Source organism: Hippichthys cyanospilos, chromosome 13 (genome assembly GCF_059441005.1).
Source record: "Hippichthys cyanospilos isolate Australia breed blue-spotted pipefish chromosome 13, RoL_Hcya_1.0, whole genome shotgun sequence".
In the NCBI taxonomy this organism is placed as follows: domain Eukaryota; kingdom Metazoa; phylum Chordata; class Actinopteri; order Syngnathiformes; family Syngnathidae; genus Hippichthys; species Hippichthys cyanospilos.
This window is the reverse complement of record NC_142381.1, coordinates 8179474-8192857: the sequence shown is the minus strand read 5'-3', so window position 1 is coordinate 8192857 and position 13384 is coordinate 8179474. Positions and strand designations below refer to the sequence as shown.

At 36.8% G+C, this 13384-nt stretch overlaps 1 protein-coding gene across 2 annotated transcripts in view; it reads left to right on the top strand.

Annotated features, from left to right (window-relative positions):
• mid2 (midline 2) overlaps positions 1 to 13384 on the top strand; it is an 87358-nt gene that overhangs the window by 50924 nt on the left and 23050 nt on the right. For both annotated transcript variants that reach the window (XM_088431728.1, XM_088431730.1), the window contains exons 3-5: positions 6818 to 6883; positions 7759 to 7854; positions 11762 to 11869. In XM_088431728.1, coding sequence (XP_088287854.1) covers positions 6818 to 6883; positions 7759 to 7854; positions 11762 to 11869 — 270 coding nt within the window. The remainder of the gene's footprint in view (positions 1 to 6817; positions 6884 to 7758; positions 7855 to 11761; positions 11870 to 13384) is intronic.

Here is a 13384-nt window from a genome sequence, read left to right as displayed (position 1 = left end):
TGAGGCATCAGATGTGGCAGGAAAGAAAGAACAAACTAGTGGAAAATAGAAAGAGATGTTATTGAGCTCCATTGTTTAAATTTTAAATGACAAGCACTCACATTTACTCAGCTAGCCTCTGGGAAAGCCTCGGGTTAGGGATATACTTCATGATATTATTGCAGTGAAAAGATGATGAAGTCATATTCGGAATATATAGCACAAACATATTACGACCTCTCGAAGGCAAAACAAATCACTCTCCTGATGTTGCTTATAGGGACTATATTCTTGCAGTTTGAATTCCATTGAACGAGTTTCCAGAGAGTGTGAGAGTGATACCCTAGACTGCAGGGCCTGCAAATAAAAAGCTGGAGATGACCGCACAGCTCAACCAGCAAGCTTTGCATTTCTCCTGTTGGTGATGTGAATATCTAAGTGAATATGTTAGTCTCCCCTCGAATCCCACACATAACATTATGCTCTCTGTGTTGAGGGTAAGATTATCTTTAGTGTCACTTTGCCTTGTGTGATATGGTGAAAGAGCGCAAAGGACCGCTGCGGGGTTAGCTGTGTGACTGTGATGAAAAATGTTGTAGTCGGTTGTTGCAACTTGACGGTGACAACAAGTAACTCTGAATGTATCTTCAGGGATTAGGAAGAAAATACACAATTTGAGTTTCTCAATTATTTGCATGTAGTATTAGGTTAAATAAACATTAGTTGTTTCTCTGTGGATTGCTTTGCATGTGTCATTTTTTTGTCAATACCCCAATACAAATTGATCACTGCTCCCATCAGACCTAAGGTGCAGAACAGCTGATATCATTCAATATATCATTCTCATACAGCTATGACAATGCCAAGACCATTCACCTTGTTTCTAAATTGTTGCACTATTTGTACTCGTCCTTTTGCACACAGCGTGTAAATAGTTTTACCAAACCAATCATGCACATCATCTGAATGTCCATCCACATTTGCACATTTCTGTAGGTATCCTGCACATTATTGTAGGTATGTGTTACATAATCTACCCACTTAAAGATTCATACCTGTGCTCTGTTACTACTGTGATTGGACCTGATTTCTGATTGTGATCCCTAAAGGGAAGTATTTTAGAACTAGATTATACCTGCTAATTTGCTATGCATAGCATTTTACCGCCATTTATTAATCTCTGCCGAATACAGTTCCAACTAGTACGATGACATCTGTGACAAATGTTAGTAGGACTTGTTAGTTAAAATCTAACGGTGTCTAATGGTATTGCAATGTGAGCATTACGTACTTCAGCTCTGCTGTTTTCCACCTGGACAACAAATCCCTACATTTGAATCAACATGCCCATTGTTAGGACAGTTTTGTTTGAGCAGCAGCAAATGAGACTCGCATGCTGAATCATGAGCAGTAGCTTGGGACTGCAGCGTATTTACTCTAACCAATGCTGTATGCACAAGATCGAAGTCTCATCTTTATAGAAACAGTCTGTTATTTACTTTATAGCTTATCATACTTTGTTCGGTTGTCGTCACTGTGCGTTTATAAATTGTGTTTCTTCTGTTTTTTCAGACTTTTTGGCTTGAAGAAACTATGAATCATGGAAAAGTACTGATAATATATCTAATATTGTCGAACATATTGAAACAGTGCTGCGATATCGACACAAAGCCTCCATTATGATGGTAACGCCTCGAGTCAGAAGTCACAGTGATTGGACTCTCAAACACTATTTTATATCTCAGTTCTCGGTTTGCCGGAGAAACCTGATGATATCATTTGCTCAGGATAAGAATGGACAAAGGTAACAAATCACACAAGCCCGGCTTAGTTGATGAAACTCTTTCGAAAATCCACACGTGTCCATTTCATATATATTCCATTACCCGTGAGGTTGATTGTCGTTCACAAATCAGTTGGGCAGATGGTTTCTCACAGATGAGACCAAATCTTTTGACACTGATGGCAATGGCTGGTTGTAGGATGGAAAATATGATAACATTGTAAAGGTATATCACTTTCATTTTGTTTTAAACATCCCTCTAAATTCCATTTCACACTAGCTCTCACCAATAACATTATGTATACATGAGAAGTGGAATGATGTCCATTAAAACAACTGTTTCATGTGGATGCATGTGTTAAGGAGTGTCAAAAGTCAAAACAATCAAATCCACTATGAATCATAATAATTAATAAATTGTTTCTTTACATCCAACAGTTATCCTGTTAAAGGCACACATCTAATGGGAATGGTCACTTTCTCCCTTGTCTTATTTTTCATTGCTGTGAGCTGCGACCAAAAAACATTTGAATAATCAATTTGTCTGTCCATTATGTTGTTAGTTGATTAATGTGATTAAATCTTGCTTTATTCCCACCTGGACATTTCAGATTGCAAATGCTGAAAACATAAGTTAATTATTATTCACACACTGCTTTCGCGTGTAAACATGATGGAAAATAGACAAAAAGCAGATCATCGTTTTCCAGCGAAAATGCAAAATGCAAAATAAAGCAAATGCTTTATTTTGATTCAACACAAAAATAATCAGTCACTTTTCATGGAGAATGACGGAGATAGACAATATCTTATGTTAAAATGCTGAAATTCTGAGGATTTGGACAATTTTCCCTTATAAAATGTACCTAAACAGTCAAGCTTAATCATTTGTTTAATTTTAATTTAATCATTTGTTTAAAATTGTTCTACCTCCTTTTGCTTTTTTCCCCTCATTCTAACCTTATTTTTATTCCTGTTAGAGATAAACCCATCTATATTTTGCTCTTTCAGTAAATTGGAAAGCACCCACTACCAATGTGAAAGGTTTTTTGTTTTTTTTTTCCCTGTTTTCAAGCTCATATTTTTACAGTAAAAGCAACCCCAAAGTTTGGGCATCTTTTGATTTTTGTGTACTCCAATTTGTTGCCGGAAACATTTGACCATTTCCACTTCCACATTTCACAAATATGGTTTTGACTTGATTTTTATTATTATTATTATTATTATTACTATTATTATTATTATTATTATTATTATTATTATTATTATTACAGTTTTGAGGCCAACATTTTGCTGACCAGTTTTTGTGGTCAATGTAGTACTTGGTCAAGTACTTCATGAGCATGCGAAAAGTGATTATCCCCAGAAATATCATTGTGACACTAGTCCCAGCAGACATGATGATTTATTATCCCTTTTAATGAAGAGAGAAAAGTCTTGATCTTCATCCCCCACGTGGCCAAACTTAAAATATGGTCATATTTATCTCTTTTCTAACTGGCTTTCCCCCATAGTAGGCCTCATGGGAAGCCAATGGTAGAGCTTGACTGTGATTATACATTTGTCCTTTTCATATTCCTCTGTGCTTGTTGTTTCCCTCTTAGCAATTTTATTTGTAATTCTCCCTCCAGGCTTGACCTTAAATGTTAGTATCTTTTAGTTTTTGCTTCTCGTCATTTTTTTTAACCACTTAAAGCTGACAGGTTACATGAGTTCAACAGCAGGTCAAGGTATAAAAATTAGCAGTTTTTTAATGACGATGTGCAAAAGTGTTAAGGATGCAGCTACGTTTCACACATGACAATTAAGGTTTTTAGCCACTGGGTTAGAGGACAACCCTCCCCCCAACACACACACACACACACACACACACATAATTCTCTTGGTCTCAAGCATTGTGCCCTACAGAATATTATCCTAGACAAAAAACATAGTTTCCCAGAGGGCTCATGTTACTGACATGACTTCACTTATAAAAATCCTCTTGTTACCAACAGCTGTAAACCAAGCCAGCTTTTATTCTACTCTTCTTTCATGAGTTTTAATCTCTGGCTTGCTTTTAGCTCCGTCTGCGTCTCTGTCCTGCTCAATGACTTGTACATAGGGGACGATCCTGAATTAATTAAAAGGAGTTGGGAGGGGGGCTGACTTTGAAGTCAGATACTTCCCCTTAGGACGTTCTGCCACATTTTTGTTGTTGTGGTGCCATAATGGCCCAACGATTTAGCAACTGGACTTTTTCATCTTATTCCATGAAAAAGCAGTGCAGGATTAGAAACCCCATTATAAAGTTTTCTGTGTCTTTCTGCTGTCAGTGTGTTGTTTGATGCTTGAACTTGTCTCTCACCTTTTGATGGAGCGTTTTTTTAATGTAGGAAAGTATGAAAGTGATGCATCCATGCCTCAAAACAAGCAGTGTAATTGGACTGTCTGGGCTAGAAATTGCCAATTTGTCACAGTTGGATGCAAAGATGCAATCGTTAAGCATACTTTTCTATGATGGATAAAAAGTAAAGTCTAATGAGATCCAAAATAAGAGTTTTTCAAAAACTCGGACTCTCAGTGTTTTTTGGCTGTGAATAAAATTAGATATTCATTGAACAACATGCTTATTGTTGTGGTCGTATTTGTTACAATTGTAGAATATTAGGAATGCTTGAGTATCACTTTTACCATTGTTTGAACAGTCAATAAAACATATAATTACGAGGAATGGGACGAGACGGAAATTTCATGAGGCGAGATGTCTCACGGGAATTGAGACTGAGATGAAATGAGATGTTTACAATGCTTGTAAGTTTGTAAATATACTGTTAAATAATGCCTAATATACATTTTCCAATCTTAAAAAGGTTTTCTTTTTGTCAAGTACACAAAGGAAATTTACAAGATGGTGTGAAAATAAATGTAAAATGTCAAATGTAAAAATACTATAGCCATCAAATGTAATCATTTTTTTGCCAATGTTTGACCATCGTTTTTCTTCAACTGCAACACAAAAATGTCACTAAAAAAGGGATTTAAATTAATCACAGCATTCCATTTTTCTCCTGGAGAGCAACAGCTATTGAGTATTTTTGCTATTCAGATTTTTTTTCTTCTTGCTTGGTCAAAAACAAGTATAACATCAGAAGACCAAATAACACCTTTCACTTAATTATGGATGACTCACTCACCATTTATAATGGTCAATGAAACAAAATGACGGCAACTAAACACATTTGAATCCGCCTGGTTTGTTCAATGGTGATCAGTATGAATGGTAACTGGCAGGCTGTCAGCATCAAAGCAAGTAATTTGTGTCTATTAAACTACCTCTGAAAAGTGATCTGACAGCTTTCGGCACATTTGAGCATTGCCAGCTAGCAACTAATTTAGGCTAGGCACTAGAAGCTGCGATAAACACACACATTGTTGCATCGGTGGCATAATTATGTCCTTTTTTTAGTGCCCTTAATTAGCGATTGGCCCTGATTTCAGAGCAACGCTGTTAACTTGCGATTCCTGAAGCAACAGTCTGTGAACCAAGTCACACTTCCGGGAACAACATCAAAATAAAAACATACCAAGGCGTTCGTATCGTTCTATTATTCTGTAGGGTAAAGTTTATGTTGATGTTCCATACACGTTTGGGTACACATCTCGGGTGGCTGTTAATCCACAAACTGATATGTCCTTCTTCATTTCAAAGAGATCGATGAAAATAAGCATGAGACCAAGAAGCTCTTCAACATAATGATGTGGTATAGCAGGCTTGGCCCAAGTGCTTATATAATACGAGATGATGTGATTTCAACTGCTGCACTTGTAAGTGTAGCAAGACGGACAGAATAAGGGCTGAAACGGCATAACACTGAGGGAATGGAAGACAGACCATCAGGTTGGAGCAAGAGGGTGTCTTGCGGAGAGACAGATGTGGGTAAATAGGCTGATAACAATATGGGTGGAAGGGTGTTGGAAAATGAGCGACGCTTTGAATAAAAGCTGCAGCCAGTCTGAGGCGATGATGCCAAGCTGTCTCTTTGGGCACAAGTCTATCTCCATGTCAGCAAGTGTCCCCATAGTTGTTGCCGTCTCATCAAATTCAAGTTTCAAGAATGCATCCCCAAAGGTGGCCGGCAAGTGAATGTCCCCACTGTACATACTCGCTGCAATTTACTATGACTTATGTGTTTTGAGCAATTGAACTGTGATCCATTGCTTTTCCAATTTGGGCATCTCATTTCTATTTCTGTAGTTTCATAACATACACAATGCTGCAATCTACAGTAAAGTGACACGCACAATCTAAAGGGTCTTGCTTTCCAGTCCCTGATTTTATTTAGGCTTCAGCATTCAAACGATTTACCGATTTACATTCTTATATTATATTATTATATTCTTATATTTTCATTTGTTTCGCTTTCTTTGAAAAGTCACCACCTAAGCTTCATTAAGAAAACACATTCATCTTATTTATTCATTCTTCATTTTTAATATGAATTGTGCTACTCCTTAGCTCATTCACCAGTTGAGTTCAAATTGACGTGTATTGCTGTCAGTGTCTATAAAAGAGTTAACTTATCCACTGACAACGAATGAGTTAACTGTTTGACATAATACTCGAGCCAACGAATGCAGAAATGTAATGGCACATTTCAAGGTACATGTATTGTGTTCTTAAAACTAAGTGTCATTTTAGCTGTGATATACAGTATTGTGTATACAGTACAGTACACAAAAAAACATGTAAGTACCTTCTGATGGACTTTCAATAACCCTTGGACAACAGTCATGTGCAGCTTCACTGCTTGTTACTTATGTAATAATATTCCACCGAACGCATCCAAGCAGCTTCATTTTGACAGTAAACTTCAGCACATGAACAGAGGGAAGAAAAAGAAAACAGACAAAGGAATTACAGTTAAGTTGCGCTTGCTAACGATTTGGATGAAAGCTTTTTTTCTGATAGATGCAGGTTTGAGGTTGTTTACTTGCTTACTTTATATATTTTGGCCCCACATATCAGTGCGTGTGCGCTCACACTTATTCAGGTGTACGCGTGTGTGTTTGTAGGCTTATCAGGTGAGCCCGGGCAGAATGTCAGATGCGGTAATGGAGGCTTCAAAGACCAGCGCTGCGGTGAGTTCTCTGGCTGTCCATTACCAACCAACCACCTTCACCCACTCATCCCTTTTGCTGGGGTTAAGTTTGACACCTATAAAGGATGAGGATTGAGATGAGGAGGCTGACTGATTATTGTCGGCATAAAGTAAGAGATATGAGATCAGAGATATGACAGTCATAGCAGTGACCAGGTGGCAGTCAGATCTTCTTCCTCCTCACGTGCATGACAATAACTCCTTAAAACCACACTGCCAGTCTACCGTTTTGTTTTTATCACAGCTGTTGTGTTTCGTTGGTCTGTTTTTTTTTGTTTTTTTTTTTACTTTCTATATTCAAAACACTATTTGGGATTCCACTTGTTTTCATGTGCATTTTTATGTGGCTGCATGTGCTTTGGGAGTGCATTTACTATACCGTCTGTTAATGAGCTCATGAACATTGAAATTCACAGAGAGCCATTAGATATATTTTTCTTGTTAAAGTGTTAACATTGCATCGTCTACGAGAGCTTGCCATTTTCGAAGTTTTAGAATGGTCGATAATATGTAGCACCCACATGTCATGAACAATAATATAGATATTTGAAAAAAATATTATATACAGAACTTCTACAATAGAGCAATCGAAAACAATGTTATCACGAAGAGTAATCACATGCTGCTTTTATTTCTAGCCATCCCAAGCCGCATCTCCATCACTGCAATTTCTAATGCTTATTACAGTATTTGTGTGCTTTGTGATGGTTCCTCCAACTTAATGTGAAATTTCAACCTCGGGTGGATCAGTTTTGTAAAATTGTTTAGAATGGCCAGCCACAAACCTGATGTCTATTTTCGAGTTGATGAATTATGTTCTTTTGTCTGCTTCTTCCTCCACTTCCATCTCCACAGCAAACCTTGGAGAACAACTTGACCAACCTAGTGAAGAGGAACAGTGAACTGGAAAGCCAAATGGCAAAACTCATCCAGATCTGTCAACAGGTTGAGGTACTCCATAGCTTTTTTTTTTTTTTAAACTGTGTTAGTCTGGCAGCAACACCTGGATTTAGTTAGTGTTTAGAATGATCCAATGCTTCACATTTTTTCATCAAAAGCATGCAAAAATCTTAAAGACCTAATCTTCCTTGGGAAAAAAAAGTGGTGCCTTAGCTTCTATTTTATATTTTTCGAAATTTGTCATTTCCTGGATTGTGGTTTTAGAATCATCAGCACTCTAATCCATTATTTAAATGAACTTATCCAGCAACTGGTCAAATATTGAGAAGTCATTTAAATTTAATTTAAATTCTGTCTGAGCAATTTATTCAAGAACCGCACTGTGATGTTGTTACCAATCATCTATAATAGAAGAGATTTAATTTAAAAGCTGAAACTGCTCTTTTACTGGGTTAATGCAAGTACCCCATTCCAATACACTGACAATTTGGGTTCACTTGTGGGTGCACAGCTTTGAAAGTTGAAAGTTGAGGTCTGAACCAGTAGTGAATCTAACAGTTATTAATACAAAGCAATATTAAATTTTAAGTTTGCTAGCACATCCATGGCATTTAGCATTGTGCATCACTGTTGAGCTAACGTTGAGCTAACGGACTTCATTTAGTAAACTTCCACAAGGATGCAATGAACGACTTGGAAGTACTTGGCCTCTTTTGAAGATTTGATCATGATCATCTGATTGTTGCAAAGTTAAAAACTCAATTTTCTTGCTCTCAACTCAATAAAAAATTGTGGCGATTAACTCACACTCGCCTGCAGAAAATGAAACCCCAGGCAGTTCTGTCACTATTGACCTTTTCTATATGGAATTGTGTTGTGATTGAAATGAAAGTAGCCAGCAGTGTGAAACTTAAACATAGCCATCAAACACTGATTGCACAGCACACAGACACACATACACTAACCGTCATGATTTGAATTAAAACCGTCATGTTGAAAATAAACAACCATTCTCTCAGGTGAGATTTGATTGTCCCCTCCTGAGAAGTTTATTATTCAGACCAGACTATTTACTAAAGTCACTTTGAGGTCTGTGAATGCATCTGCTCAGCCGGTCAATGCAAAATGACTACTGCGTGATTCATCAAGTGCAGACAAACCCAACGGCATGCGGAGATTGCCCGTTGTCTGCATACAAATAGAGTAAGATTGGGAATGTGCCTCAGTGTAGACAAAAAGAACCTAAAATCATTAAAAAACTTTATGAATAATTACTTAATGTTGCTTTCATAATCAATTTCAAACTTAAATTGGTTTTCTTTCGATCGCTGTATGTTGTCACTAAAAGCGACAGTGCAAAAAAATACAATTAAAATAAAAAACGTGCTTCAACCCAATCATGTGTGTATTCACATCTCATCAGCACCTCCCTAAAAGTTCTCTGGAATTTTCTTATCAAACAGTTTCCTATTTACAGGAGATATAAGTTTGGATAGTATTGGTGTTAATGTGAATATAGAGTGGTAACCTTCAAATGCATAAATGAGTGTAAAGAGAGTTATCATATGCACAGTGGAGCAAAGAATAGTGCCAAAAAAAAAGGAGGAAGCTTTTTTTTTGTTTGTTTCAAAGCGCATTGGTTACACAGCGAGGTTATGGGAGCAAACAGAGGGAAGGAAGACTTTGCACAAAAGAGATGCTGGTTGGGTGACGTGTGCAAAGAGAGAAATCTGAGAAGTTTGAAAGGCCGACCTGGATTTCGTAATGATTCAGGAGATCCGATCAAACACACAGCCGACGTGTCAGTACACATCACAGCAGCTTCCTTTCCACTCTTTCTTCTTTTTCTGGCTTGTTTGTATTTGTTTGCTCGTTTAATGTGCTGGCCGTTTCTGAATTTGATGCATTGTTGTTTGGGCTTCATTAATTGTTGATGAGCCAACAAATGCTTGCTGCTTGTACTGCCAAGGAGACAAAAAGCCAAATATGGGAACTTCCTGCTCATGTATTCATGAAAAGGTCGGGGCAAAAGTGTGTTTTGTGCTACGACATGATAGGAGATACACCAAGAGAGGCTCATTATGTATTCTATTGTGTTTAAAAGCTGCAGGAAAAGATTTCTGTGACTCCTTCAAACTGGATTTTGCTTCTTGTTTCCTCCCTCATGACTACTATTGTGCATGCATTACTCTGAGAATGTCTTATCTTTTTTTTTAACTAGCTCCAATTTTCTCCATTTTAGGATAAAGTGATTGCCTCAACCTTGCTTGATTATAGCTTTAATGTGGCCAATGTATTAATTAGAAAATATTAGCAACCCACCATTTTAATGTTCTAAAAACACGCTGACTTGTGTTTGAATTGGTCTCTAGTTTATTAGTACTTTGTGCCTAAAATGATGCCGCATCATTCATTCAGTAGATGTCACCCTGCCCAAGTAAAATTTCTTTTAGATACTTTTTCCGAACCTACTTTTTCATTTGTATTTCTATACTGTACGTATTCTGCATCAGTCCGACACAGTATCCTGAATAATTCAAATGAGCCAATCCCTATTAGATTCAAATTCACATCAACACATCCAACAGAAAGCAAGGTATATGTCAGTTCGAAATTTTGAAAACATTGAGTTCCCCTTGAGAATTTGAGGTGAAATTTTAACAACTTACACACGTTTGAAGTGACGCTTGCATAAACGTATTTGGGCATTTGCTCAGTTGGTTAATTGGGCAGAGTTTGCTAGTCTTGCAGCTGACACTGACAAATGTGCATGCTGAGGGCTGAATGGGCATCGCCACGTCATTAAAATGCACATACAATTTGACTTAATTTATGTTGTCAACAGACTGTCTCAAAAAGAGAAGGCTATCAAGCTTCTTGGCCACATGATTCAATTTCGCCGTTGTCTGCGGGTGAATCAGTCCTGTCTTCTGTTAAAAAAAACAAAAAAGAATGAATGTATGTCATTACACCGTGCTGCAGATGAACTCAACCTTGTGATGTGTCTGATTGCAAACCGAGGTGAATTACAATTTTCATTACATACTTTCTTATTGAGTGATTCCACTGACGATGATGAGCTACATCGGGATCATTTTGGACTAAATGGACTTATTTCATCATATTCAACAGACAGCTTTGCCCTTTTGATCATTTCATCAAACTGAGAAGTGTTATTTCATGCTTAAGGCTGTCATTTTAATTTCTTCAAGGCTTCATCTCATGCTTTTTAATGAGCACTGTTGAGTAACAAGTCAAACATCATAATTGATGTAATTGATTGCTACACAGAACAAAGCCAAAACTGTATATAAATGTAGTGGATTTAGTGCATTTTAACATTTTAGAGGGGTTTTTTAATGTTTATTTATAACTTTGATGTCAACACAAATGATAAGATATTAACATTCATTTCTAGACTGAATATTTTTCAAAGCATCATTTTTCTTTTTTTTCCCTTTAAATTTGACTAGTATAATATAGCATTAACATTAGTTATTCTTCTGGAAACCTGTCATGACATTTTTTTTTTGCGGTGAACATTTTCCAAGAATTCAACTTAGATGGTGTGATGCACTAGATATCCCTATAAAATTATTAACATATTTTATTAAAACAATAATAAAATTGTTCATGAATAATTGAATCTTAGCATTTGTAATGAGTGACATGATTTTGCTCTGTAGCATAAAAAAGTATGTATATAATTATATAGGCAAATTTGATGTGCTGTGCTCCCATTAATTAAAGTCTGGTTTCATTTTATTTTATACTTGTGAATTTTCATCGAAGGCAAGAGTCTAATCAGCTGTGAATTTTCTCATTTGCAATAATTCTGGATCTTTAAGATGTCTGTATTAATTTTAATATGGATTGATGTCTATATAGTTAGTCAGACCCATTGTTTTACCTAGGCTAGCTGTGAATGAATTTTAAAATTCAATATGTGTGTCTCCAGGTGAACACTGCCATGCACGAAGCCAAGCTGGTGGAGGAGTGTGATGAGCTGGTGGAGATCATTCGCCAGAGAAAGCAGGTCATTGCTGTGAAAATCAAGGAGTCCAAAGTAAGGAGCGCTCAGAACTAGGCCGTACATTTTTTTTTTTTTTCTATTAATCACTAGATTATGATAAAATCCACATTGTATTCCCAGGATATTATTTGAAATTGTCAGTAAAAAAGTACCGTATTAAATATGTGGTTCAGAAGCTTTTTTAATGTACTCTTGCAGGGTGAAAAGTTAACATCATTCTCAAATCCATGTTTCCAAGGGAGAGGGCACACTACACTGCACACATTCTCGATCGATCATAAAAGCACTTATTCAAGACACTTTCATTCCTAGAAGAAAACATATCAAGTCTAACTAGACGACGAAAAGAGCTTGCCTGTCCTCGAGAATGCTAAAGGACAGTGCAGAACTATACACTTTGCCATTGATTTGTTAAGTGCTTTGTTAAATATTAAGATGAATAAAATGCACTTCACATCATTCTTATAATCACAGATGTTGACAAATGGATGAAGTCAAGCTAAGATGGAAATGGAGGGCAGTGAAAGGCTGGGCTAAGCAGAGAAGAAAAGGCAATGATTCATTCATTTCATAATTACGCAAAACCCGACAGTTTGCATGCCAGTTGAGATGACTGATGACCTCCTTAAATGAAGAGAGGAGACAAGAATAAATATGTCTATCACAAAAACGATAAATCCTGTCTCATCACTTTACTCATCACGTGTTCCTTGTATTTTAGATTAAATTTAGTGGCACAGTTAATAGTCTCAATAACTGATTGTATAACGTGATGTATAGGAATTTTAATGAAATGGGAAATGGGTGTTATTTTTACACGTTTTTGAGCATTCTGTGTTGAAAATGACTAGTTTCTTTTCATAATGCATGCATCAATCGACACTTCCATCCATCCATTTTCTATAGCCGCTTATCCCCACAAGGGTCACAGGCTTGCTGGTACCTATCGTAGCTGACTTCGGGCAGCGGGCAAGGGACAACCTGAAACGGTCGCCAGCCAATTGCAGGGCAACACTTATTTAATAATAACATGCCTGTAATAATTACAATGATACATTTAAAAAAAAGAAAACAAAAATAGTGCTGTATGTACATACGAAGCATTAACAGATATAGACTGACGGACAGATAAAAGCAATAAAAAGTGATTTGCTTTTTTAGTGAGACTTTTTTTCATTTTACCATTTCATTAGATGACAGGGAGTTGCTTAATGGTGGTATGAATAAATACAGTATATGCATATAATAAAGTATTTACTTGCTTGCAGCTTTTCAAACAAATCCATTAAAAATGAAGTATTTCATCCAAAATGTTTCATCTGAGGCTTTTTTCTCTGGCGTTGTAATGTTTAGTCCATGAATGATGGCAGGAGTAATTGTTAAAGGAGTCCAGTGTTAAAAGTTCTGACAGTCGCCAAGGGACTATGAACAACGCATAATTGTGCCAGGCTTCAAAAATAGAGGCTGCTGTCGTTTGTGTTCTCTTGGAGAAAGTGCTCATCTGTGCAGCAGAACAACAGGATTATGTAGGCATTGATCACAGTATGT